Source organism: Gossypium hirsutum, chromosome D13, assembly GCF_007990345.1.
Source record: "Gossypium hirsutum isolate 1008001.06 chromosome D13, Gossypium_hirsutum_v2.1, whole genome shotgun sequence".
Classification (NCBI taxonomy): domain Eukaryota; kingdom Viridiplantae; phylum Streptophyta; class Magnoliopsida; order Malvales; family Malvaceae; genus Gossypium; species Gossypium hirsutum.
Window position 1 is genome coordinate 15,249,422 of NC_053449.1, and position 26,136 is coordinate 15,275,557.

The window sequence follows — 26,136 nt, forward strand, 5'->3', positions numbered from 1 at the left end:
ACACTTGCAAAGGACAAACAAACGAGCAACGCAATAGAGGAAGCAAAAGAACTAGAAAAAACAGAAATAGCAGAGAGGATTTTTGGATTATTTTTGTTTTATTATATTTTGTATTTTCGGGGCTATAAAACCCCATTTCTATATTTTTTGGGGGCTCCCTTTTTTTCTTACGCAGAGATTGAATACAACAAAACAAAAAAAGTATTCAAAGAAAACGATTTCTAAAGGTGATTTGAAATTTTTTTTTTCGATTTCGTCTTTCTGTTCAGTTTCTTCAACACTAGTTTTATATTTCTTGCTTGCAAAAGAGAAAAAAGATGAGGGAGTTAGAGGTCTTACCTGGATACCCTCAGATCCGCGCGAAAAGGAGTCGAAAAGCCCTTTGTGGTGAGGCTCCGACCACTGTTCATGGTGGAATTATGGCGGAGAAGCGGTGTAAAGAGCTAAGGCCGAAACCCTAGCAGAGAGTTTACCCTTTTTTATTTTTTGTTGATGCAAAAATGTTTTTTTTAAAGAAACTAGGTTTAAATAATGCATTGATACGACGTCATTTTAAGGCAAGGGCACTAGCGCCAAAACGGTGCCGTTTGGTCCCTTGACCAGCGCGGTGACCCGACCCGAGGGAAGGATCCACGCGTTTCATTTCAATGGCCTATTTGCGCCACTGGTCCCTCTATTTTAGCTCATATTTCTAATTTTTTTTCCTTATTTGCTAATTTTACCCAACATGTTTTTAATTCTGCTCATTTTAGTCCTTCTCTTAGCGCAACATTTCGAGGTGTTGGGGTTATTTCCCCTTTTGATCCCTCGTATTATTTGCGCGTTTCACTTTTGTCCCTTTTTCTATTTATTTTAATTATGTTTGTGGTTCTTTATTTTTTATTTTAATTGCATTTGACCCCCCCTTTGTTTTACTTTATTTTCATTTTTTTTCTTTTCTTAGTTTAATTTAATGCTTTGGTTATTTGCCTTTTAAATAAGTTCGTTAATTAATTTATTAGTATTACCATTGTTAATATCACTAATGTTGCTTTTATACTAGTTTATATATTTATTTACATTTTTGTATATACATTATTTTACTATATAATATTATTTTAAGTGTTAATATTTATATTCGATATTATTTTAGACATATATACAATTTATATTAAACTATTTTGATTATATACATGTATATAATATATTACTAAGTTTATGTTATATTTTTTATTTATCTATACATACATATAATTTGTTCTTAAAAAAAGGACCCTATTTTAATTTATTTTGCTTATTTCAACTTTTATACATATATTGTTATACATACTATTATTTATATCAAGTTCTCCACTCCATGTGCATTACTTTTAAATTAATACATGCATATTATTGATTTTTAATTCATTAGTTTTTTAAATGTTAGTATTTCCATGTAACCATTGCTCCTATGTATTGTATTGCTTATTTACTTGATTATTCTTCATACATTAGTGTATTCTTCATACATTAGTGACCTCTAGAGTTCAAAGATGTCTTTGTATGATAATACCAGGATATGCCGGGTTAAATGCTGATAATGAAATTTGCAAGACAACACGATAACAAAAAAATTTGCAGTATGAGCGATGCAATTCTTCGTCGGGGTAATGCCTCTCTCGTTGACTCAGCATAGCTTTGCCCATTTGAAGTCGAGTTTCCATCCCTTCAAGATTAAAAAGTAATATCCAAAGTTTTTTGTCGTAGTTGCGCCCCAAATGGCTCTATGAAAGAAATCTGATACCAAAGAAGGTTTTTCGCATACAAGATGAAAGTGAGAGATCTTATGTGGAGGACTTTATCTATAAAAGTGTTGATTCTGGTTGAAAGGGGATAACAAGGACTTGCCTAATCCTAAGAGTTCAGATAAAAAAAATCAAAGTCAAAAGCAAAAAGAAAAATCTATAAAGGTCAAAATGAAAATGAAACAGAGAGAAGAGAAAAAGAAAAAAAGAAAAGGAGAGGCCAAGGCGAAAACCTGCAAAGGGCGCTTTGTGATCAAAGGTGGTTTTGAGTTGAAAACTCGAAAAGGGTGACTCAAAATTTGAGTAAAATGGGGCATGGACATCACCGTTATCGAAAAATTCTAATGGGCATTGCTTCATTTTTTAGATCATTAGAGGCTGCTCCATACGCCAATGTCATCATAAGCCAAAGAAGATTATATCGAGTAATGCGATAGCTGAGGTCTAGAGGCAATTCAGAAGCAGACACCACGTCTCGTCACCGGATTGCTTAGAGATGAACATCAAGAAAATTGAAGAAAAAATGATTGAGACTTGCAAGGACTGGCATGGGAAATTACCATTGGCCCTCATTGCTTGTCGAATATCTGTACTGGGGCAAAACCTCTCTCTATGGTTTACAGGATTGAGGTAGTTTTAACCTATTGAAATCCTCACTCTCCGGGTATTAGTTGAGCTAAAGTTGGAAGGATCCAATCACGATGTGATCAGTTAGACCTAGGTAAACGGTTGAAAGCTATTCATCAAGGTCGGATGTACCAGAAATAAATTATATGAGCTCATAATAAACAGGGTCATCTCAGAGAATTCCACGAGAGGGCTGGATGTTGAAAACAATTCTTCCTCAACGAAAGGATTCTAGAGGGAAATGGATACCAAACCGAGAATGTCCCTATGTTGTAAAGAAGACCATTTTCAGAGGAACACTGATCCTAGGTGAGATTGATAATCCTATAAACTCGGATCCAGTCAAGAAACACTTCGTTTGAAGAAGAAGAAAGGACCAAGGTGAAAACCCGCAAAGGGCACTCTGAGTCAGAAAACATGAAAAATGAAAAAAGTGAAAATGAAAAAGAAAAGGAAAAATGAAAATGAAAAATAAAAATGGAGAGGCTAAGGGGAAAACCCACAAAGAGCACCTTAGACCAAAAGGGGATTTGAGTTGAAAACCCGAAAAGGGCGGCTCAAATATTGATTAAAGAGGGCATGAGGTAATCAAAGCAACTCAAATCTTGATCAGATTGGGCATGTGGTGATCTTGCTATGCCTGAATCAATAGGAAAGGATAGGTGGCATCTTGGGGCATCGACAAAGCGCTGTAGACCTCCTAAACACATGCCAACTCAAAATGGTCTTCAGAAAGTTTGTACAGAGAAGTTCAAGTTGCAATATCTGGGGCACCCAATTCTCATATTATTTATTGTTCTTGGAATACTTTTTTCTTTTCCAAAATATACATTCCCAATCAATTTCTTCATTATTCTTCTTTACTATTTTTGATCATTTGTTTCTTCGAGCTATGCTCGAAACCAACTTCATTCTTATCCATTGTTATGATACCTTTTGCAAGCATGTTGCATTGGAATAATGATTAATGGACTAATAAAACTTTCACAAGGGAATTTTTGCATATTACTCTAGAAATTTCTGAATAATACAGGAGCCTGAAACGAGACTATTATTTAGAACGCACCAAGTTTAAAGGTTGGAAATTTGAGAAGGAAGAGTCTAAATTTGGACTTTCTCTTTGGATTCTGTTGTCAAATGCATTGATTGACAAGATGCCATGTTGGTGACACAGCTTAAAATAAACAAGCAAGCAATGATCACCAAGCAAGAGGAAGAGGTTCCCTCGGAGAAGAGAGCATTCATCTGCGCATAAGTCTTTGGTGCGACACCTTGGGAATGGTGTAAGGAACTAGAAAGATTAAGATCCTATATCCTTGAATTGTGATAAAAGAGGATTAAGGAAAAGTCATATTTCTACCATTGGATTACGGTGAGAGAATGATAGTACAAATTTTGTGCCCCAATGGATATAACTTCGAGGTTTACAGTGGGGGGTAACCTGGCTAAATGTTTCTTCAGAAAACGCCAGTCGACAAGGAAGATGTTATAGCACTTCAGTAACAAAGCCTTAATAAACTTCGAGTAATGACAACCTAAGCGGGATCATTTTTGGAAAAATAAAATCCTGCATTCATGCAAACACCATTCACACATGTCTAGTTAGGAGCATTTGATTCATTTTGATCATGCCATCCTAATCATTAGGCATAATTAGGTTCATCATCCAGGTCATGTTCCCCAAAGAACAGATCAGTGAATATAGCAGAAATTACAAATCTTATCTGCAAGAGCAGGGAACAGATTAAAGCCACAACGGTAAATCTTGCTTCCTCGACATTACAGATTAAAGCTACAGCAGCGAATCTTACCTCCCTGGCAATGCAGTCAAGTAGATTAAAGCCACAACTGTGATCTTGCTTTCCCGACATTGCAGTTAAAAGGATTAAAGTCACAGTGACGAATCTCACTCTCTCAGCTAGTGCAGTAGAGCAGATTAAAGCCACAACGGTGAATCTTGCTTTTCCGACATTGCAGTTAAAAGGATTAAAGTCACAGTGACGAATCTCACTCTCTCAGCCAGTGCAGTAGAGCAGATTAAAGCCACAATGGTGAATCTGGCCTCCCTCACATTGCAGTTAAAAAGATTAAAGCTACAACAGCGAATCTTACTTCCCAGGCGATGCAGTGGAACAGATTAAAGCCACATCGGTGAATCTTGCTTCCCCAACATTGCAGTTAAAAAGATTAAAGCTACAACAGCGAATCTTACCTCCCAGGCGGTGCAGTGGAACAGATTAAAGCCATAGCGGTGAGTCTGGCCTACCTGACATTGCAGTTAAAAAGATTAAAGCTACAACAGCGAATCTTACTTCCCTGGTGGTGCAGTGGAACAGATTAAAGCCACATCGATGAATCTTGCTTCCCCGACATTGCAGTTAAAAATATTGAAGTTACGAGTTACAAATCCTATCTCCCCGACGTTGCGATGGAGTAGATCGAAGCACCAATTCCTACACCTCTGAAGATGCAGTAGATTGGAATGTGGCTACTTGAAGAAGAAGAGCACCAAGGTCCAGCACGACCGGGCAAAATTGGCCATTTTTAAAGTCTTTGCTCCGTTTTCATTACACGAAAACGAGCAAAGAGGGGCAGCTGTAATGCCCAATTTTGACCCGGGCCCAGGCACAAATAAATACCAAATTTAAAGTCCAAAAAAAAAATAACATCAGTCCAATTACAGAGGCTCAATTACAACCAAAAAACTAAACCCAATTACAATGGCCCTAATCATCTAAGCCCCAAAGCCACAAGTAGAAACCCTAGCAGCTAGGGTGAGCCTCCAACGCCGCAGCCACCAGGGCATTCCCTCGGCCTCATGCGCTGCACCGAGCCGTACCACATCCCAGCTAGCCTTCGTACGACACCAGGAAAGGACAAACAAACGAGCAACGCAACAGAGGCAGCAAAAGAAATAGAAAAAATAGAAATAGCAGAGAGGATTTTTGGATTATTTTCGTTTTATTATATTTTGTATTTTTGGGGCTATAAAACCCCATTTCTGTATTGTTTGGGGGCTCCCTTTTTTTTACGCAGAGATTGAATACAAAAAACTAAAAAAAGTATTCAAAGAAAACGATTTCTAAAGGTGATTTAAAATTTTTTTTTCGATTTCGTCTTTCTGTTCAGTTTCTTCAACACTAGTTTTATATTTCTTGCTTGCAAAAGAGAAAAAAGAGGAGGGATTTAGAGGTCTTACCTGGACGCCCTCGGATCCCCGTGAAAAGGAGCCGAAAAGCCCTTTGTGGTGAGGCTCCGACCACTATTCATGATGGAATTACGACGGAGAAGCGGTGTAAAGAGCTAGGGCCGAAACCCTAGCAGAGAGTTTACCCTTTTTTATTTTTTATTGATGCAAAAATGTTTTTTTACAGAAACTAGGTTTAAATAATGCATTGATACGATGCCGTTTTAAGGCAAGGGCACTAGCGCCAAAACGACGCCATTTGGTCCCTTGACCTGCGCGATGACCCGACCCGAGGGAAGGATCCGCGCGTTTCATTTCAATGGCCTATTTGCACAACTGGTCCCTCTATTTTAGCTCATATTTCTAATTTTGTTTTCCTTATTTGCTAATTTTACCCAATATGTTTTGAATTCTGCTCATTTTAGTCCTTCTCTTAGCGCAGCATTTCGAGGTGTTGGGGTGATTTCCCCTTTTGATCCCTCGTATTATTTGTGCGTTTCACTTTTGTCCCTTTTCTATTTATTTTAATTCTGTTTGTGGTTCTTTAATTTTTATTTTAATTGCATTTGACCCCCCTTTGTTTTACTTTATTTTCATTTTTTTTCTTTTCTTAGTTTAATTTAATGCTTTGGTTATTTGCCTTTTAAATAAGTTCGTTAATTAATTTATTAGTATTACCATTGTTAATATCACTAATGTTGCTTTTATACTAGTTTATATATTTATTTACATTTTTGTATATACATTATTTTACTATATAATATTATTTTAAGTGTTAATATTTATATTCGATATTATTTTAGACATATATACAATTTATATTAAACTATTTTGATTATATACATGTATATAATATATTACTAAGTTTATGTTATATTTTTTATTTATCTATACATACATATAATTTGTTCTTAAAAAAAGGACCCTATTTTAATTTATTTTGCTTATTTTAACTTTTATACATATATTGTTATACATACTATTATTTATATCAAGTTCTCCACTCCATGTGCATTACTTTTAAATTAATACATGCATATTATTGATTTTTAATTCATTAGTTTTTTAAATGTTAGTATTTCCATGTAACCATTGCTCCTATGTATTGTATTGCTTATTTACTTGATTATTCTTCATACATTAGTGAATTTTTTTTTAAATTTACGAATTATCACTTTGCATTGCACATTATCGCTCCATCACGCTTTATTCGTTTAAAAGGTTATGTTTAATATCGTTTGAGTATCAAAACCAATTTATTCAAAAACTTTTAAGATAAAGAAAAGTTCGGCATTTGGAATCTTCGAAAGAATTGAGCCCTAACGTATTGGGTTCCAATTTTTCTCGTCGAATCTAAATAATCGAGAATATCCCTTTTGATTAAAACATAAATAAAAAGCTCATTCTCGAGAATTCGATACGTGGTGTCCTAACGCATTGGATATGACATATTGTTCTCTCGAGATGAGGATTTTTCTAACAAATAAAAACAAAGGCAATATTCGATATTTGGGAATTTGGTGAAATCGAACCCTAACTTACTGGGTTTTGATCTTCTCATTTGGCCCAAATAATCAGATATCCTTCTCAAAATACATAGTTTTTAAAAGTCAAATTTAACTTCAAAATAAAAGGATTGTATTTTAAAATCTTTTCAAAATCTCGACATTAAACATTAAACAATCAATTCGGTACCAATTTCGGGCGTCACGAGGGTGCTAACCCTTCCTCGTGCGTAACCGACTCCCGAACCTGTTTTCTCAAAATTCGCAGACCTAAAATTTATTTTTAATGGTGAACCGATCACACCTTAATAAAAGATCAGTGGCGACTCCCGTGTTTATCTTCAAAGTCGATCCCCATTTTTCAAATTATTAAAAAAAATAGTTTCGACACTCATGACTGCCTAATTTAATTCTCCATCGAATAAATCAACTCAATTAAATCATTTTCAAAGTCGTAGAATTTTTTTCTAATTGAAATGTAATTCGATCAAGCTTTTTTTGAGCTCGTTGAGGGACCAATCAGACATATACAATTACGCTCGAGTAATTACAATTATGTCAAGAAGCATCATTCCAATAATTCACAATTTACTTAATCATGGAGTCAATTCACAAGAAGTACCATGAATGAAAACTCTTTATTGTATACTCTTTACGAAAGTAGTTCATCCAACTAATTTGCCCAATGACCTCGTAATGTGTGCATTACCTTCATATGATATCCTTAATTCCTTTGAGTTAAATTCGTTGACTCAATGTAATCCTATTTTATCTTATTGTCACCTTTGTGTCTTCTTAATGATTAATGTGATCACTGTCAACTAACGATTGTGATAAATTCTTCGTTCGAGAACAAGCAACCTGTGGCCACGTTCCATATTTAAAAATCCATACAATGCCAATGAGAGGATATCATTAACTTTTTAATGGAGCTATGAATTCCATTATTACTAGTAAAGTCATGCTATACATAGGTCATGTACCCAACATACCAACTATCGAATCGATCATCTTTAGATCATAAGCCTCCACTTATATCAAAGCACATGAGTTTCATATGCATGGTCACTAACTAACTTAAGATTAAGGTAAGTCGCACCATGAATGTCACAAGTGAATCAATTCACAAACGGATTCAGAATTAATTCAACTTGGGTCTAGTGCAATGTATCGTTCTTCCAATGGGTACATCTATGTCTCTACCCATGGAGTCAACTGCTTCGATAGCTAAGACTAGCCATCTCATTAATTGGAATTGTAGATGACATAATAATCCTTCTAAGTATTTGAATCAAATGATCACTTTGACTCTTTTACGGGTTTACAGACTCGTTTAGATTATCTACTGAAGTAAGTTATCTTTCTCGCAATGTAAACGTTCTTATAGTGCCACTTATCGTTAGTTTGAACTTAGATAATCAATGAGCTAATATTTGCTTGTCACAATTTCACTATGTATGCAACAAATCAAAGACAGAAACACAAAATATATAATAGTGAAATGTTGTTGTGCGGAAGCGTGTAAAATAGTAAAATTATTGTATTAAAAAATCACACTAAGTTCAATTCCCAGGAAAGAGAGGTGGATCGCAAGGATCGCTTAAGTACCAGGTCTTTCCTAGCCAGAATATCCCTCAATCGTAATTTAATAGCACAATAAATCACTACAATCACACACACAATTCATGCAGAATAATACAATAAAGAACACAAGAATTTAACGAGGTTCAGCAAATTTTGCCTACGTCCTCGGGCACTACCAAATATATTTCACTCCAAAATACAAGTGAGAATTTACAAAGAGAGAGAGAGAAAACAATGCCTTAAGTAGAGAATGGCAAGTTTGAGATACAGAATGAGAGATGGTTATGCCTATTTATAGTTGAGGTTCAGGGATCAACTTGCAAAGTCACTTTACAATTAGGGACCATATATTGCAAATATCTCAGATTTTATTATGCCAATATCTCGATACCCATATCTTTGACTTTCCAATATTTGATACCCATATCTTTGACTTTCCAATATTTGATACCCATATCTTTGATTTTCCATAAATATGGATAATTCCCAATAATCTCCACCTTGAAGATTTGATTCGAGTAATCTTATCTTCACACAATTCTCTCTGCATTTGTCAACAACACTTGATAGTGCCTTCTTCAACTGTTAAACATGCAGAATATTGATCAAGTTCAAACAATGTTCGAACTTGATTGTTGTTACCACCTTGGTTATCAAATCTGCGGGATTATCTGCAGTCTTAATCTTCTGAAGGTGAATTTTCCCCTCATCAATAATTTCCCGCACAAAGTGGAAACGTACATCGATATGCTTTGTACGTGCATGATAGACTTGATTCTTTGCTAAATGAATAGCACTTTGACTATCACAATACACATTAATATGCTCCTGGACCAATCCCAAGGTTTTAACCATACCTTGTAACCAAATAGCTTCCTTTACAGCCTCTGTTACAGCCATGTATTCAGCTTCTGTGGTTGACAACGCAACTGTAGACTGCAGTGTAGACTTCCAACTTATTGGTCCTCCAGCAAGAGTAAACACATAACCAGTGGTTGATCTTCGTTTGTCCAAATCACCGGCATAATCAGAATCAACGTACCCAACAACACCTTTACCAAGTGCAGTATCCTGCTTGAACAGTAATCCAATATCCATGGTCTTATGAATATATCGTAGAATCCATTTCACAGCTTGCCAATGTCCTTTTCCAGGATTATGCATATACCTGCTCACTATACTAACTGCCTGTGAAATGTCGGGTCTTGTACACACCATTGCATACATCAAGCTACCTACTGCATTAGAATACGGAACTTGTAACATGTATTCTTGTTCCGTATTTGTCGAAGGAGATAGTTGTGCAGAAAGCTTGAAATGAGAAGCCAACGGGGTACTTACAGCTTTAGTCTGCTCGTTCATGCCAAACTTCTGTAGTATCTTCTTTAAATATTGCTTCTGAGATAAACTAACTCTGCCATGAGCTCTATCCCTACATATTTCCATGCCAAGGATCTTCTTAGCTTCACCTAGATCTTTCATCTCAAACTCAAGGTTGAGTTGAGTCTTCAATCTCTCAATTTCAACTTTACTCTTAGATGCTATCAACATATCATCAACATATAAGAGCAAGTATACGAAAAATTCTTCTTGTAGCTTCTGAAAATACACGCAATGATCAAATTTACTTCTTGTATACCTTTGCCCTTTCATGAACTGATCAAATCGCTTGTACCACTGCCTTGGAGATTGTTTCAATCCATAAAGCGACTTTGTCATTTGCAAATCCAATTTTCTTTATCAGCAACCTTGAATCCATCTGGCTGAGTCATATAGATTTCCTCTTCCAAATCACCGTGTAAAAATGCGGTCTTCACATCGAGCTGAACTAGTTCAAGATCATATTGCGCAACCAAGGCTAGCAAAATCCGAATAGACGAATACTTCACAATTGGAGAAAATACTTCATTGTAGTCTATTCCTTCTTTCTGAGCGTAACCCTTTGCTACCAATCTAGCCTTGTATCGAACTTCATTTTTATCAGGAAATCCTTCATTCTTTGCATATATCTATTTGCATCCAATTGCCTTCTTTCCTTTAGGTAGTGTCACCAACTCCCAAGTCCTATTTTTATGAAGAGACTACATTTCTTCATTCATAGCTTGCTTCCACTTTACACTATCAGAGTTACTTCTTGCTTCTGTGTAAGTAGAAGGAACATCATCATCTGTAATTGGAAGTGCATAAGCCACCATATCATCAAAGCGAGCAGGCATACGAATCTCTCTTCTTGGCCTTCTATATGCAATTGAATCATGTTGTTGTAGAAGTTCTTGGGTCGAAACTTCTTCATCATTTGTTCCTTCAATATTAGCTGGATCATCATTAACCTTTTCAAGCTCCACCTGCTGCAAAGTGCCACTGGTTGTGTTATCCTTTTGTGAATCATTGTTCTTCATCATGGTTGATTCATCAAAAGTCACATCTCTACTGAAAATTATTTCCTTGTATCAGGACACCAGAGACGGTATCCTTTTACTCCACCAGTTATACCCATGAATAATGCTTTCTTTGCTCTTGGGTCTAACTTAGATTCTTTTACATGATAATATGCAGTGGAACCAAAAATATGTAAAGAATCATAATCAATAGCAGGTTTACCAGTCCACATCTCCATAGGAGTTTTTCCATTTATTGCAGCTGATGGCAAACGGTTAATTAGATGTCACGCATATGTAACTGCCTCAGCCCAAAATTCTTTGCCCAATCCAGCATTGGACAACATACATCGAACTTTCTCCAGTATAGTTCGATTCATTCATTCTGCCACCCCATTTTGCTGTGGTGTATCCCGAACAGTGAAGTGTCGCGCAATGCCCTTATCTTGGCATACTTGTAGAAATGGATCGTTTTTGTACTCAGTACCATTATCTGATCGAAGTCGTTTGACCTTTCGACCAGTCTGAGTCTCCACCATCTTCTTCCATTTCAGAAATGCATCCAAAACTTCACTTTTTCTTTTCATTAGATACACCCATACTTTTCTTGAATAATCATCAACAAAAGTAACAAAATAGTGCATACCTCCCAAAGAAGCTACTTTGGTAGGTCCCCACACATCACTGTGAACGTAGTCCAGAATTCCTTTCGTATTGTGAATTGCTGGACCAAATTTTACCCTCTTCTGCTTGCCCAGAACACAATGTTCACAGAATTCCATTTTGCAAGAATTTGCACCTTTCAATAAGCCTTGCTTCACCAATTCTGCAAAGCTTTTTCACCAGCATGTCCCAATCGCATATGCCATAATCTGGTAGCCTCTGAATCTACATCTTTTGTAGAAACTGTTGATGTTGATCCAATAACTGTACTTCCATTTAAAAAATACAAGTTATTTCTTCTTGTGCCTTTCATCACCGTCAGTTGCCCAGCTACTACTTTTAGTAATCCATCTCTCAAAGTGATTGTGAGCCCTTTAGATTCTAGGGCACCTAATGAGATGAGATTTTCTTCAGGCTAGGTACGTAGCGAACATCTGTCAAGACTTGGATTGAGCCGTCGTGATTCTTCAATTGGACTGTACCCACTCCCATTGTCTTACAAGCACTATCATTTCCCATAAGAACAATTCCACCTTCTAGCTCTTTAAGACTAGAAAACCAGTCCTTATTAGGACACATATGGTAAGTACATCGTGAATCCAAAATCCACTCATCCGTTTGACATGCCATTGCCATGCCAACCAAGCTAAAGTCTGACTCCTCATCATGCTCTGCTACACATGCATTAGAAATAGCCTTGCCCTTTTGTAGCTTAGGACAATTCTTTTTCCAATGCCCTTTTTCACGGCAAAAGGCACATTCATCTTTGGCGGGTCTCCCTTTGGACTTTCCCCTTCTACCAGATTTGCTGCTGTGTGAACGACCTCTTACTGTTAAGACTTCTGCGGTTGTATCTCTGTGATCTCTTTTATCTTTCTTTCGAGTCTCAGATCTATACAACGCACTACAGACTGCATCAAATGTGATTGTATCCTTCCCATGAAGCAATGTGGTGGTAAGATGATCATATTCATCAAGAAGAGAATTCAACAACAGTAATGCCTTGTCTTCATCTTCAAATTTCTCATCCAAATTTAGCAAGTCTGCTAAAATTTTATTGAAGGAGTTCACATGGTCATTCATCGACATACCGGGTGCATACGTGAATCGATAAAGTTTCTTCTTCATATAAAGCCTATTTTCAAGACTTTTTGTTAGAAACTTTTCTTCCAGTGTATCCCACAACTTCTTCGCTGATGTCTCCCTCATGACAGAGTACTTCTGCTCTTTGGCCAAACATAGGCGAATTGTTCCACATGCCTGTCTATTAATCTTGGCCCACTCCTTGTCATTCATCTTGTCAGGTTTTTCTTCAAGGGCTATATCCAGCTCTTGCTGACATAAGACATCCAGGATCTCACATTGCCACATACCAAAATTATTGGTACCATCAAATTTCTGTACTTCAAATTTCGCAATGGTCACAGTAGTCTTTGACGGTGACTTTTCCATTTTTTTCTCCTCAATCCCAACTACAGTACGTGAACAGTGCCGTGAACGATCGTATTCCCCAAGTACGAATCTAGCTCTGATACCAATTGTTGTGCGGAAGCGTGTAAAAGAGTAAAATTATTGTACTAAAAAATCACACTAAGTTCAATTCCCAGGAAAGAGAGGTGGATCGCAAGGATCGCTTAAGTACCAGGTCTTTCCTAGCCAGAATATCCCTCAATCATAATTTAATAGCACAATAAATCACTACAATCACACACACAATTCATGCAGAATAATACAATAAAGAACACAAGAATTTAACGAGGTTCAGCAAATTTTGCCTACGTCCTCGGGCACTACCAAATATATTTCACTCCAAAATACAAGTGAGAATTTACAAAGAGAGAGAGAGAGAAAACAATGCCTTAAGTAGAGAATGGCAAGTTTGAGATACAGAATGAGAGATGGTTATGCCTATTTATAGTTGAGGTTCAGGGATCAACTTGCAAAGTCACTTTACAATTAGGGACCATATATTGCAAATATCTCAGATTTTATTATGCCAATATCTCGATACCCATATCTTTGACTTTCCAATATTTGATACCCATATCTTTGACTTTCCAATATTTGATACACATATCTTTGATTTTCCATAAATATGGATAATTCCCAATAAATGTGAAATTAATTTTATCTATTTATTCATCGTTCAAACACATAAAAAATTACATGTTTAATACAATATGGATACATTTCCTAACAACTTATTTGTTTTCTCTTTTGAAAGGGTTTGTGTATTAAGATTTGGGTAGAAATCTTAAGGGAGTTGTAACTTATCCTCAAAGATTCATCAAACTAGTGAATTTGGGAAAACCCTTAGTGGTGGAAAAATAAGGTAGTAGAGTAAGTAATTGGGGCTGAACCACTCTAAAATCATTGTGTTTATATTCTTATCTTCTTATCCTTGCTTCCACAAAATTTTTAAAGGCCAATTCACCCCCTCTTGGCTATTTTGGTTGATCGATTTTGCTAACAAGATCCGAGAAAGAGATGTTACATGTAACACCCCTAACTCGTCTCTATTATCGAATCAGGGTTACGGAGCATTACCGTACAATCGAAAACATTTAAACTTAATATCATTCAATAACATAATCAAATCATAAACCAATCATATACATACATACCGTCCCTAAATCAAGCTCTCGAGGCTCTAGAAACACCATGGAAACAATTCAGGACTAATTTGAAATCATTTGAAAAGTCTAGGAAAGTCATAAAAATCTGGAAACAGGGGTCACACGGCCGTGTGCCTCACACGGCTGAGACACACGCCTGTGTCTCAGGCAGTGTAACCTTCGAACTAGGGACACACGGCCGTGTCCCAACCCGTGTAACTCTCTAAGTAGGGTCACACGGTCGTGTCACATGCCCGTGTATCAGGCCGTGTAACTCCATGAGTTGCCCCACACGCTCGTGTGCCAGGCCATGTAACTCACTGACTTGCATACAAAGGAATTCTCAGATGACACACGGCCGTGTCACCAGGCCATGTGTCACACACAGCTGAGTCACATGCCCGTGTCTCAGGCCGCATGGACCTAAAATTCACCTAGAACCAAACCATTTCAATATCATTCCATGAATGAACATTTATACCAATTATGTACACTTTCAAAGCACCAAAACCTCATCTAAACACACATATATTTGCCACTTCCAAAACCTTAATTCAATTAACCAATATGTCAATCAAGGCACCACCATTAATATCCAAAAATCGCATACATAAACAAGTTCATATGACACACTTCATGCATATAAATCTAATCCACTTAGGTACTAAAACATACCACATTTAACCATTTCCAAACCATTCAAGACATACCATAATAGCTTCATACCATTATGTACCTAGAACACATCACAATTGACCATTTTCAAGCTAACAATTTGTACCAACAAGCTATACTCTTTCATTGTAAAAGTGTCCAAAAGGACTTACTAAACAAGCATTATAAGTCCATAAACATAAAGTCACAAACATGTTCAATTACCATTTCCAAATCATCACCAACATGCCAAGAGAACCTTATAAACAAGCACTATAAAGTTACCAAAACATCATAACTTGGTAAGGCATCAATGTGAATCAAATCAACATAGCTTTCCAAAGCTTAAACATGCCAAGACATAATTAATACATAAACCATAATATCATTACAAAGCACCCTATACGTGCCATTATAAACAATAGCCAAAATATTGAACAACTACCAAATTGTCCACTAGATAGTGCGATAGATCTCTAACGAACTTCCAGCCGATTGAGTTTCCGATAACCTATAAAATATAATAAAGTAAATACGCAAGCGATGAATGCTTAGTAAGCCAGTATAAACTTAAACATAATTTACCACTTCATTGATAAAATTCAGAGATTAAGCATGAACCATTATCAATGCCATGAGCTTGGTATAAGCCAATTGAAACACTAACAATCTCACAAATTAGTAAGTTCATTAACATCACATGTTCATCAACCTATTCATAAGATTATGAATCATTCATTACTTACTTACCATTCCATTCCAAAAGCTTAGTGTAAGCCTAAAAACATCATCAATTCACAAGTTAGTGCACTTGTCCATGATATAATTGCATTCATCCATAAAAGTAAGTAAACTTACACATGTAATCACATTATTTAGTTCATAATTCCTTTTATAAGTTCATGATACATTCCATTTGAACACTTACCATTTCCTTTCCTTTTCAAACCTGTTAAACCACCTAGAATTACATTGGATACTCAGGAAAGCTCACACAAAGTGTGCCTTTACATATAACCATAACCTTTCCTTTACATCATTGCTCACACGAGCTATGAAATGGGCCTTCTCACATGAGCTGTGGGTCGGAATGTAAGCTACACGATGCTGCTCACACAAGTTGTGGAGTATCCGCAACAAATGAAGGACCTCAGCTATCGGTAGGACATTCAAGACTAGCACCCGAAATATGAAATCCCTAATGACATGTCATTTATATCCTACGAATTCCTAAAGTTCAACTGGGACTCGATACCCGTCATAAAATTGGTTTGTTTATACATCATTCAATTACATTATGAATATCACAATAACATACATTTAAATAACATGAATATAACAACCGTTCATACGAATTCCAAAACTTTTGCTTTGCCTCGATCTAGGTCCGTACGTGGTCTATCTTGATCTAACTAGACAATTTCAATCCATTTAATACCTATAGTATTCAACTTAGTCCACATTTCATATTCATTCAAAATTACTATTTTACCCGTAACATTTTATTTTTTTACAATTTAGTCCTTAAGCTCATAAATTGGAATTTAAGCATTCTAATCCATCTCATAGGCTAACCGAATTCTTTAGGGACTTAAACCAACCCTTACAAATCATCATTTCATAAGTTTAACGTGACATTTTACTATTTTTACAAATCAATCCCTATATGTAAATTTTATCAAAAATCACTTTACAAAACTTGTTTATTTCTCAACAAAGGTTCATAATCTAGCATTTAACATCAAGAACCATTCAAGAACATTAATGGAATAACCCTCAATCTTTAACAATTTTACAAATTAATCCCTGAGATAGCTAGATTAAGCTAAAACGACCTCAAAAGCATAAAAATTATTAAAAACGGATGCAAAATGGACTTAAACGCAAGGTGAAAGCCTAACCGAAAGCTCAAACCCTATATCCATGGTGATTTTCGATGTTGAAATGAAAATGGGGAAGAAGATGAATGTAATTCTTTTAATTATTTTACTTTATTTACCAAATTACCATTTTACCCTTACTAATAATCAAAAATTACATCAATACCTTGTCCATGCACATCCACTATCACCTTAATTGGTCTATTTACCATTCAAGTCCCTTAGTTTAAGATTTCAAAGCTATTAGATCCCTTTAACTAATAGAACTCAACTTTTACACTTTTTACGATTTAGTCATTTTTACCTAATTAATCATTTAAACATAAAAATTTCTCAACGAAACTTTAATACAACCTTAATAAGACTCCATATATATTTAATAAAATATTTATGACTCGATTTTCTCGATACCTCATTTTCTAAAACCACTTGACTTTAGGGTCTTACCACTTGAACATAATTATTCTTCCATTTAACATAATTCATTAAATCAAATTTTATTGTTACACCATATACTACTCGTAAATATTAATTAATAATGTTTACAGGCTCCCGCATCAGATTTGTGACCTCGAAACAATTGTTCCGACACCACAAAGAAATGGGCTGTTACATTACATTTAAGCACATAATCATCTTTTGAAATCCCATTCATACATTTGCTTTAAAAATTGTCTAATATACTTTTATAGTTCATATTTACACTACCAAACCTAAGTACATGTCATCTCTAAAGTCAAAAATCATATATAAAAAAAGTCTTGAAACTTTGAGAGTTTATATGATTCTCGTGAAGAAGTACTTCTCGTATCTTCAATCTACTTTCTTTCACTTATGTGTTCAAAAACATGTTAAGCTATGTGAATAGCTTAATAAGTACCTAATTGAATTCAATAGCTTACCAATTATTTTATTTAAGCATATTTTATACCATTTAAATTAAAATAAATTAATAAAGTACTTATACTATGAAATAACATGCAACCTATTATTAAACTTATAAAGTATCCACCTAATTTCATTATTTATTTATATTATTTTGTCATAGAATTTCTTACATTGTCATTTACATGTCATATATTATTTTTATCATTTTGAGATCTTGAACATTGTTTTGCATAATTCATATATTTTACTTTTAAATTTAACAGATCATTGAACTAAATTTGTTATTCTTTTCTTCCATATAATCATACAATTTCTTATATTTTCGCTTACTTTATGGCTTATCATATTATATAACTTTTCATGTAGGTATCACATATTACTCATATATTTTGTAGATCATGATCATAATCAGAATATCGATAACATAATTCCTAGAGTCCAAGTCCAAAACAAGATTCTTGGCCCTTTAACGAAACTTTGATAACAAAACTCCAATATCCAACCTATACACCATGTTCTGAAGAACATAAGCATGAACATATCGTAAATAGAACTCCTGTATCCCTTTCACCTGCCGTAACCCTCATTCACCAACCCTATTCCCAACTGTTCCTCGACCCCTCATCATACCATAACCATATAATGTATTATTTCATTTATTCATTTTAGTTCATTGACATTTAATTTCACATAGAATCATATACTAACTTTTTCAACTTTTTTAAATAACCCTAAAAAATTAATTAATTATGAAAATAACTTGGAGGAAAAATTATATACAAAAATGACGTGTTTGCTACGACTACTGTTGGTGCTGATTAAGTGTTAAGCAGCACCACCCATTTTTCCTCTCAATCATCATATTTGGAAAAAAAATTGTTGTTGCATTATGGCAAACGACACTCATATGTATTTGAAATACTCGTGAAAATATGAGTATTCATAGTGCAAAAAAAACAAAAAATATTTTTTAATTGATGTCTCTGGTGTGCCAGACAGCACTGGTAAATTTATTTTTAAAATTTTGTATCAATTAAAATAAATTGAAAAAATATGAAAAAATATTTTTTTATGGATACTATGTCAAAGCCTATCAGCATCACTTTAATTACAAAAAAAAAAAAAGAAACTAATTGATGGGTTGGTTGTGACCTACCACATTTAAAACTTGGCAGGAGGAGAAGGGGTTATATGAAATTGTGATTCTACGTTATCATTATTCTTTTCTAATAGGAGAATGACAAATTAATTTTTTACTTTTGATTTTTAGCGTTTTTAATTGGATTTGAATTTATTGAGATGAAAATTTTGGGAGGAAAAATATGAGGATAGGGGTCACCAGAAACCAAAGTTTAACAAAACTAACCAAAAGTGAGTTGTGCCCAAGTTACCTTCATTGATGTAAAAGCTAGGTAAACTGCCTCCTGCTTCGCTTACGTTTTCCTTATTTTAAAAGCATAAAAAGTCAAAGAACCTCTTAATTACACATTAATGTAATTATAACTCTTCATTCTCCTTCTCTCCTAATTTTTCTCTGTTTTGATTTTTTCTTTTCCTATCTACTTCTCAATCGCTTACGTGTTAGTTTTTCCACCACCGGTGAAAGCATGTTATCTATGCAAAGCAAGACTTAAAAAAAAAAAACAAAAACAAAAAACAGAACATAAATGGAACTCGAATTACCTGTTTTCATCAAGCATTAAACCATTGAAACAACGCGAGGAACTTTCGCATCATCCACAGCCAAACTTGAACACTTAACTGCAAATTCCTCATCTTCAGCAAGCTCTCCATGTAGAGCCGTGGCATATATATAGGAAACTGTATTTGCAGCTAAATTACAAAACATTAACATCATAGAGAAGGTGGAAGTGACGTCCATATTCAAAACAAATAACCAACTTGTCCATTTATCAGCAGCTGAATTCCTGTATGTCATAACTGAGCGCCAGGTATTAATGGAAATTACGAAGCCGAAAAGCAGTATAATCTTCAAAGCAACCCCTTTCATTCCTTTAACTAAATTTCGACTTCGCTTTAATGGTTCAAACCCCCAGCTTGATTCAACGACGACGACTACGTAAGCAAATATCCAATTCACTTGTAAATGAACCACAATAAACAAGAGAATAATCACGTAAACAAGGCAAAGGAAAATAAAATAAGGTGAAGGGTAATGAACTTGGAAGCCTAAAATGACTACTGCAGAAAAGGCTAAACCAAGGATCAAACTGATCCCAGAAACGATAAGCTGGGTTACAAGGCAAGTCGAGAAGAGAGGGAAGAAGGAAGTGAAAGCCGCCTTAATAGCGGATAAAAGCTTGATGGGTCGACCGTAAAAGCCGTGGAAAATGCTATAAGTGATGGAACCGGTGGCCAACAGGGAGAAGATAGAGATGGGGATGGTGTAAAGGACATTTAGGATAAAGATTTTAGTGGGGAAGATGGAGGGATCTTGCTGAAGGAAGCTGAGGTAGGATTCAATGGCGATGAAGGGGTAGATGGATAAGAAGAAAGAGAAAGGGAGGAGGAAGAGGAGTGAGAGAGCTAGGAAGTGGCGGGAGTGGGCTTTGATTATCCGGCTGTACCCAGAACGGATGGCCCAAAGGTCGATCTTTAAGAGTGGTGGTGGTGGCGTTGCCATGGCGGAAGGAGGGGGAGATAATGCATGGAAAAAGGGTTTTATAGATAAGTCAGAAGGGTCAACTTTAACTAAGGTGGATATTGAGACACGTCATTTCCGGTCAACTTTTTGGTCCTTCAATCATAATTTAGTGGGAGAAAGGTTGGTTTCACGTAATAACGCACTAATCCCTTATTTCAAAATACTTTATTTATCATTTTAAACCTTTGGTTAATAACAATTTAAGTTCTCAATCTATTTCCTAATTAAAAATCTATAACGATTAGAATTTATAATTAGTCTTTATGCCTGAATTAATTATAATTTCATGTAAATTAGTTATCCAAATTTAAATTCATCAATACACTAGCTCTACAAATATTACTATTTAATATTTACGGATTCAATTTATGAAAACGAAGTCTTGAAATCGTATTTTTTGACACCACTAGAATCCTAGTTATTAGATTACTATTATAAATCTTGAATATATCTTAATAATCAATAGATTATATTTTAACAACGAACAGATCATTCAGTATTTATAGGGTTCATTATTACCATAATTCACCACTTTTATCTTTTCATGGATTGATAGGAATAGAACTTTTACTAGTCTAATTCACTATATTATCACTTCACGATTTAATAGAAATTGTTATCATAATTTTTTACTTGTCATCTCACTGTGTAACAGGAACTTTTCATCAGAACTTGTTTACCATAACTTTTTATTTTATCATTATCTTTTATTATTCAACAGAGGCCCAACATAGACTTAACAAAAGGCATAGGATATAGGAAAACAATACAGTAATGCACCGAAGTGCAATAACAGAACAGAGTAGCATCGGAGTGCTATGTCAGAACATGACAACATCGAAATGCGTAATTAGAATAAAGAGTGTGTTAATTTTTCCTTAATGGCATGTCATCTATATCCTATTAGTTCATATCTTGTCTACTTGGGCAACCACATGAGAGTCTATTTCATTTTCTCATTTTCAGAACATAATTTGCATACTTTAAACTTATTTCAGTTTAGTCTTTTTTATCATGAAATTCACTATTCTTTGTAATTTAGTCTCAATTTCACTTTTCATACATATACTATTTCATCACACTTTCTTAAACATTCTATTTATCAATATAATATTTCACAATTTAACTATAATTTTACACATTTTCAATCATTATCTTTCCACAACTTAAAGAACAATTGTAATTTGAATTACAATAATCGTGTATTTTTGCATTCTTTACTACATTCTTCACTTATCAAATATTTTCTTGTAAACTTTCATAACTTTTCAATTTAGTCTTTTTTTGGTCATAAAAGTTTAATATTCACTAATTAATCATATTAAATCAATTTTCTTTCTTCTTAGACTTTAATCACACAATTTATCTCAATATCTTGTTTCACATATCAATTTCTGTATATGTCACTTTTATTATTTCATCCACATATTTTCTCAAGTTTGAAAATTTAGTCATTGGCATCATAAAAATTCCATATTTTCCCACAATTTCACCTTTACAATACTTTATGCATGTTTCATCATCTCATAACACATTAATTAACTTATTCACATATTAAATTGTTTTACACTTTATTTTACTAATTTACGACAAAACTTCGCCAAGTTTACAATTTTAATCCTTAAATAACAAGAGCATTCATGGATACTTACCTTTTCCAACTTAGAATTAATTGCTCTTCCATTTTTCCACATCACTTGATTCATTTTCTCAATCTCTTTCTTCAACATCATATCACAACATAAAACATTCCATGAGTAATCTTCACTTTAACATCTTTTCTATACTTTTCTAACAAAATTAAACTTGAAAACAATATGAAACCTTCACATTCATACCTTGTTTTCTTGGAATCAAGCTTTAGCTTACTTTCTCTCTCCTCCAACTTCTATATTCTTGAATCTAAATTGACATTCTTACTCTCCATAGTCTTCTTATCATTTTTCTTTCTTGATGGTTATGGAAATTCGTTTGAGTTCTAGGTGAAAATGGTGGACTTTTTATGAAATGACCAAAGTGTAAAGAAAACAAATTTTCTCCTTATCATGGATGGTGCTATGTGAATAATTGAAAAGATGAACAATGTTTTCTTTTCAACTTTTCCAATTCCTTAACTATTAATTAATTAATAAAAATATCTAAAAATAAAATAATAAAAAAATATTTCAACCAAATAAAATACAACACCAATATCCATAATAATCTTGATGTTTTATGATAATATCTTAATTGAGAAATGACTATTTTACCCTTCAACATCCTTCACAATTATTTACTAGAATCATCACTTAATTTGATAAAATTACAATTTAGTCCCTTATATTTCTCCACTTATTCAATTTGGTCTCTGCATGCCAATTTCATGTCATAAAAAATTGGGTTATTTTCACTTTTGATCCTTCAATTTGCTCATATTTATGCTTCAAACCCTTAATTTTGAATAATTGTACTTAAACCTCAAAATTTTTTTACATCTTTACGATTTAGTCCTTACTTTAATTTAGTATACCGCAACATAATTCTCAATTCAAATTTCTTTGATTTTCTTCAACCTTTTCTTTTATAACTTTCATTTCCTTATTTTACTTTATCGAGTAATCAATTGTACACAATCTCAATTTATTATTGCTTTTAAACTATAATAGTTTTAAGGGTTTTATATTTCTCTCCCCCTTAAAATAATTTTTTTCCTCGAATTTTTCTTGATTTCCTAACCATGAATTTCATTATCTATTTATTCTTCAATTCTTTTCGATTTAATCATCCTCACAATTCTTTTTATTCTACACTTTTGTTCACATAACATTATTTTGCATTTCCTTGGTACTCATCTTCTTCTATTCAACCTTATCACGAATATCTGAAGTCCTTATAAAATTTTTGGCACCTCATATACAATGATTTCCTTTTCTTAACTCTTTTTATCCATTTAATCAAAAGTCCCTAATCTTATTTCCTTGAAATCATCTTTACAATTTCATATACTTATGTATATATTTTCAACTCATCAATGACTTATAACTTTCTTGCCATTCTTCAAACTCTTATCGTGAGCATACAACTTCTTTACTTGAATATACTCTTCATTATGTCTTTCTAATTCACTTGTTATTCTCCTTCACTTAATTCATTCTTAAACGTATAATGTATACTTATCCTTAAGGGTGAACTATTAATTTTACTTCTCATTTGATTTATCTTATCATATTACCACAAATACCAAATACATACATGTCTTTTCCTAACTTTGCAACTTATTTCCCTCATACTCATTTACCATTACCCATCACTTTCCAATTTCTTATAAACCTTTTTCTACCTCTAAACACTTATATCACTTCATTTCTTCTCTTTTCCTTTGTAGTACACTTTCTTGTTATCATTCACTAATACTTCTTCTTATCAATATCTTGTAAATTTTCAATCCTTAATAATTTTTACTTCTTCGCAATGCTTGCTTCAAATTATTCTCACTTTACTTTTTTCCTTTACATATAATTTACTATCATTGAAAATCAATTTCCATTCCTTGTAAATCTTCAATACCCTTTTTGATTATTTGCAATACTTCACTACTCTTCCTTTATAATTAGTATGCTATTGAACATTTCTCTATCCATATCCCTCTTTTCAATTCAATTTCTTTAAGTCATCCCCACTATTTTATTAAATATTTCTATTCATATATTATCATAATACAAGCACTATTATTCTTCTCTAACATTGATCTTCTTTCTTCCCTGTCTAAAATATTTCAAATTCTTATACCATTTTACACTATATGAATCGTAATGCAATTCTATTATTTCTTTTCCTCGTGCTTGATCAAAGATCCTTACTCTATCTAAATTTTCTTGTAATCATCTTCATAGTTTAATACTTCTTCCTTCCACTTTAATTCTATATTTTATTTAAACATGTCTTATACACTTGAGTCCAAAAATTTTATTTTCTTAAATTTTCTTCTTCTTATTATTATTTCTTTTTTCGAATATCCAGCTATCCAACTTATATCAATTTCTCTCTTCAACTAGCATTTCTCATTTTCTCTTGTAACCATGTTTCTTTTAATTCTTATTTCAGAGTATCTTAAATCTTGATATGATCTTGCACTGTACTAATCTTAACATTTTTTTCCCACAATACTTTCCTCAATTCTAAATTGCCACTACTTTTAAATCTTTTATTCACCACATCTATAATCATTTATCATAATTAGATCATTTGCTACCTTTCCACAAAATTCCTTTATACATCTTCCTTTAATTCTCTCTTTTCGAAGAAAACGTTGATTTTTCCAGTTATGGAACAAAATAAATCCTCTCAATCCAATACATGTAGAATTTAATTGGCCCGACCATTGCCAAAAAAACCCCTCAAGGTGATTGGTTTTTATCAAGTTTGCTTCATTTACCTTACAGTTTATCACTTTCTAACTTTCACTTCACCTTATTATTCATGATTTTATCACTTCTTGTTCACTAATTTTTGAATTCAAATCATCACATCCTCATATCCCTAGGTTATTTACACAACCCTTATCACACTTCTTTACATTTTCTCAACTTTTTTCTATAATTTATTTGACGTTTTCCATCACAATTTTCATTTATTCATTCCAAAATCCTCTTAGGGAAGATGTTAGGCTCAATAAATATTTTAGAAGAATCCTTAAATCCCTATCTAGTTCAGACTGGAGTGACGTCTCTTGGTCTTTCCCACTAGGTTTAACTAACTCTGCAACGACAGTAGAACCTTGAGCTAACTATTATCAATCAGAGTTCAATTAAACACACTAGTTTAATTCTTTCACAAACTCTAACATTCTCAAACTTTACCACACTAATATTAGGGATTTAAACTTTTCTCCATATCACATCTTATATCTCTCAATCATTATTGTGAAATGTTAATGATCGGCTGCAAACGTCATAGTAAAAATGTGCAAGTGTACACTGTCAATGCAAATATAGTAGACAGATGTGAGTCTGTCGGCTATCGTTCCCACAGGTATGGTTATCTTTTGTCTATTAATCTCGGTGTAATAACTAGATAGAAACGAGATAAATTGTGAGGATAGTTGTTGAAGCACTAACTCGTAAACAATAAGATAAAGTATGCTATGGATAAACCGGGATCCCCAATATGAATCTTCAGCAGTATTCTAAGTACTCACAAGGTATAAAAGATAGGTGATTGTCGGCGCAATAAAAATTAATGTATATCTTACCAAATGCCCCTCTTTTATTTAATCTGGGACTTAACCATGCACATTAACCTCACATTTCGATGATGGCAATATGGCACTATTAAGAACAAGTGGACTAAATTCCTTTAGTCCTTACTCAACTTTCGCTAAAATGCTTATTAGCTCAAACTGTCACTGCACCTTCCAGTGTTAGTGACTGCACTACCACTTCCGTGTTTAGAACATTCAAACCTCTAAGATTCAATAATAAAAATAAGATTTGGTAAGATAACATTTAACAAAGCATTCATTCTACTTCCATATAGTAGAAAACATAGAGTAATCACCAGCGTTTTCAAATAAATGAGAAAGAATCGAATGAAGAATACTATTCCTAGGCTACTCGATTGAATCTCTCTATTTCCCCTTGTGTTGCACTTAGATCTCCTCGTTAGGAGTGGATCTGCATCAGTCTTTACATTGGCTCACCTAACAGAGGCTCAAGCTGCCATGGCAGCAAGCTTCAAAAAATAAAATAG

At 33.9% G+C, this 26,136-nt stretch overlaps 1 protein-coding gene across 2 annotated transcripts; it reads right to left on the reverse strand.

Moving 5' to 3' along the window:
• Positions 1-15,292: 15,292 nt before the first annotated feature.
• On the reverse strand, positions 15,293-20,485 carry LOC107920744 (uncharacterized). 2 transcript variants are annotated; one of them, XM_016850589.2, is made up of 2 exons: positions 19,428-20,485; positions 15,293-15,487 (listed from the first exon to the last, which is right to left on the reverse strand). In XM_016850589.2, exon 1 carries the CDS (start codon positions 20,386-20,388, stop codon positions 19,444-19,446), a length of 945 nt encoding a protein of 314 aa, XP_016706078.1. In that variant the 5' UTR covers positions 20,389-20,485; the 3' UTR covers positions 15,293-15,487; positions 19,428-19,443. The 2 variants fall into 2 exon arrangements, with proteins under 2 accessions (XP_016706078.1, XP_040964714.1); XM_041108780.1 differs by lacking the exon at positions 15,293-15,487 and adding an exon at positions 15,795-16,107 and having other exon boundaries at positions 19,428-20,434.
• Positions 20,486-26,136: the final 5,651 nt, after the last annotated feature.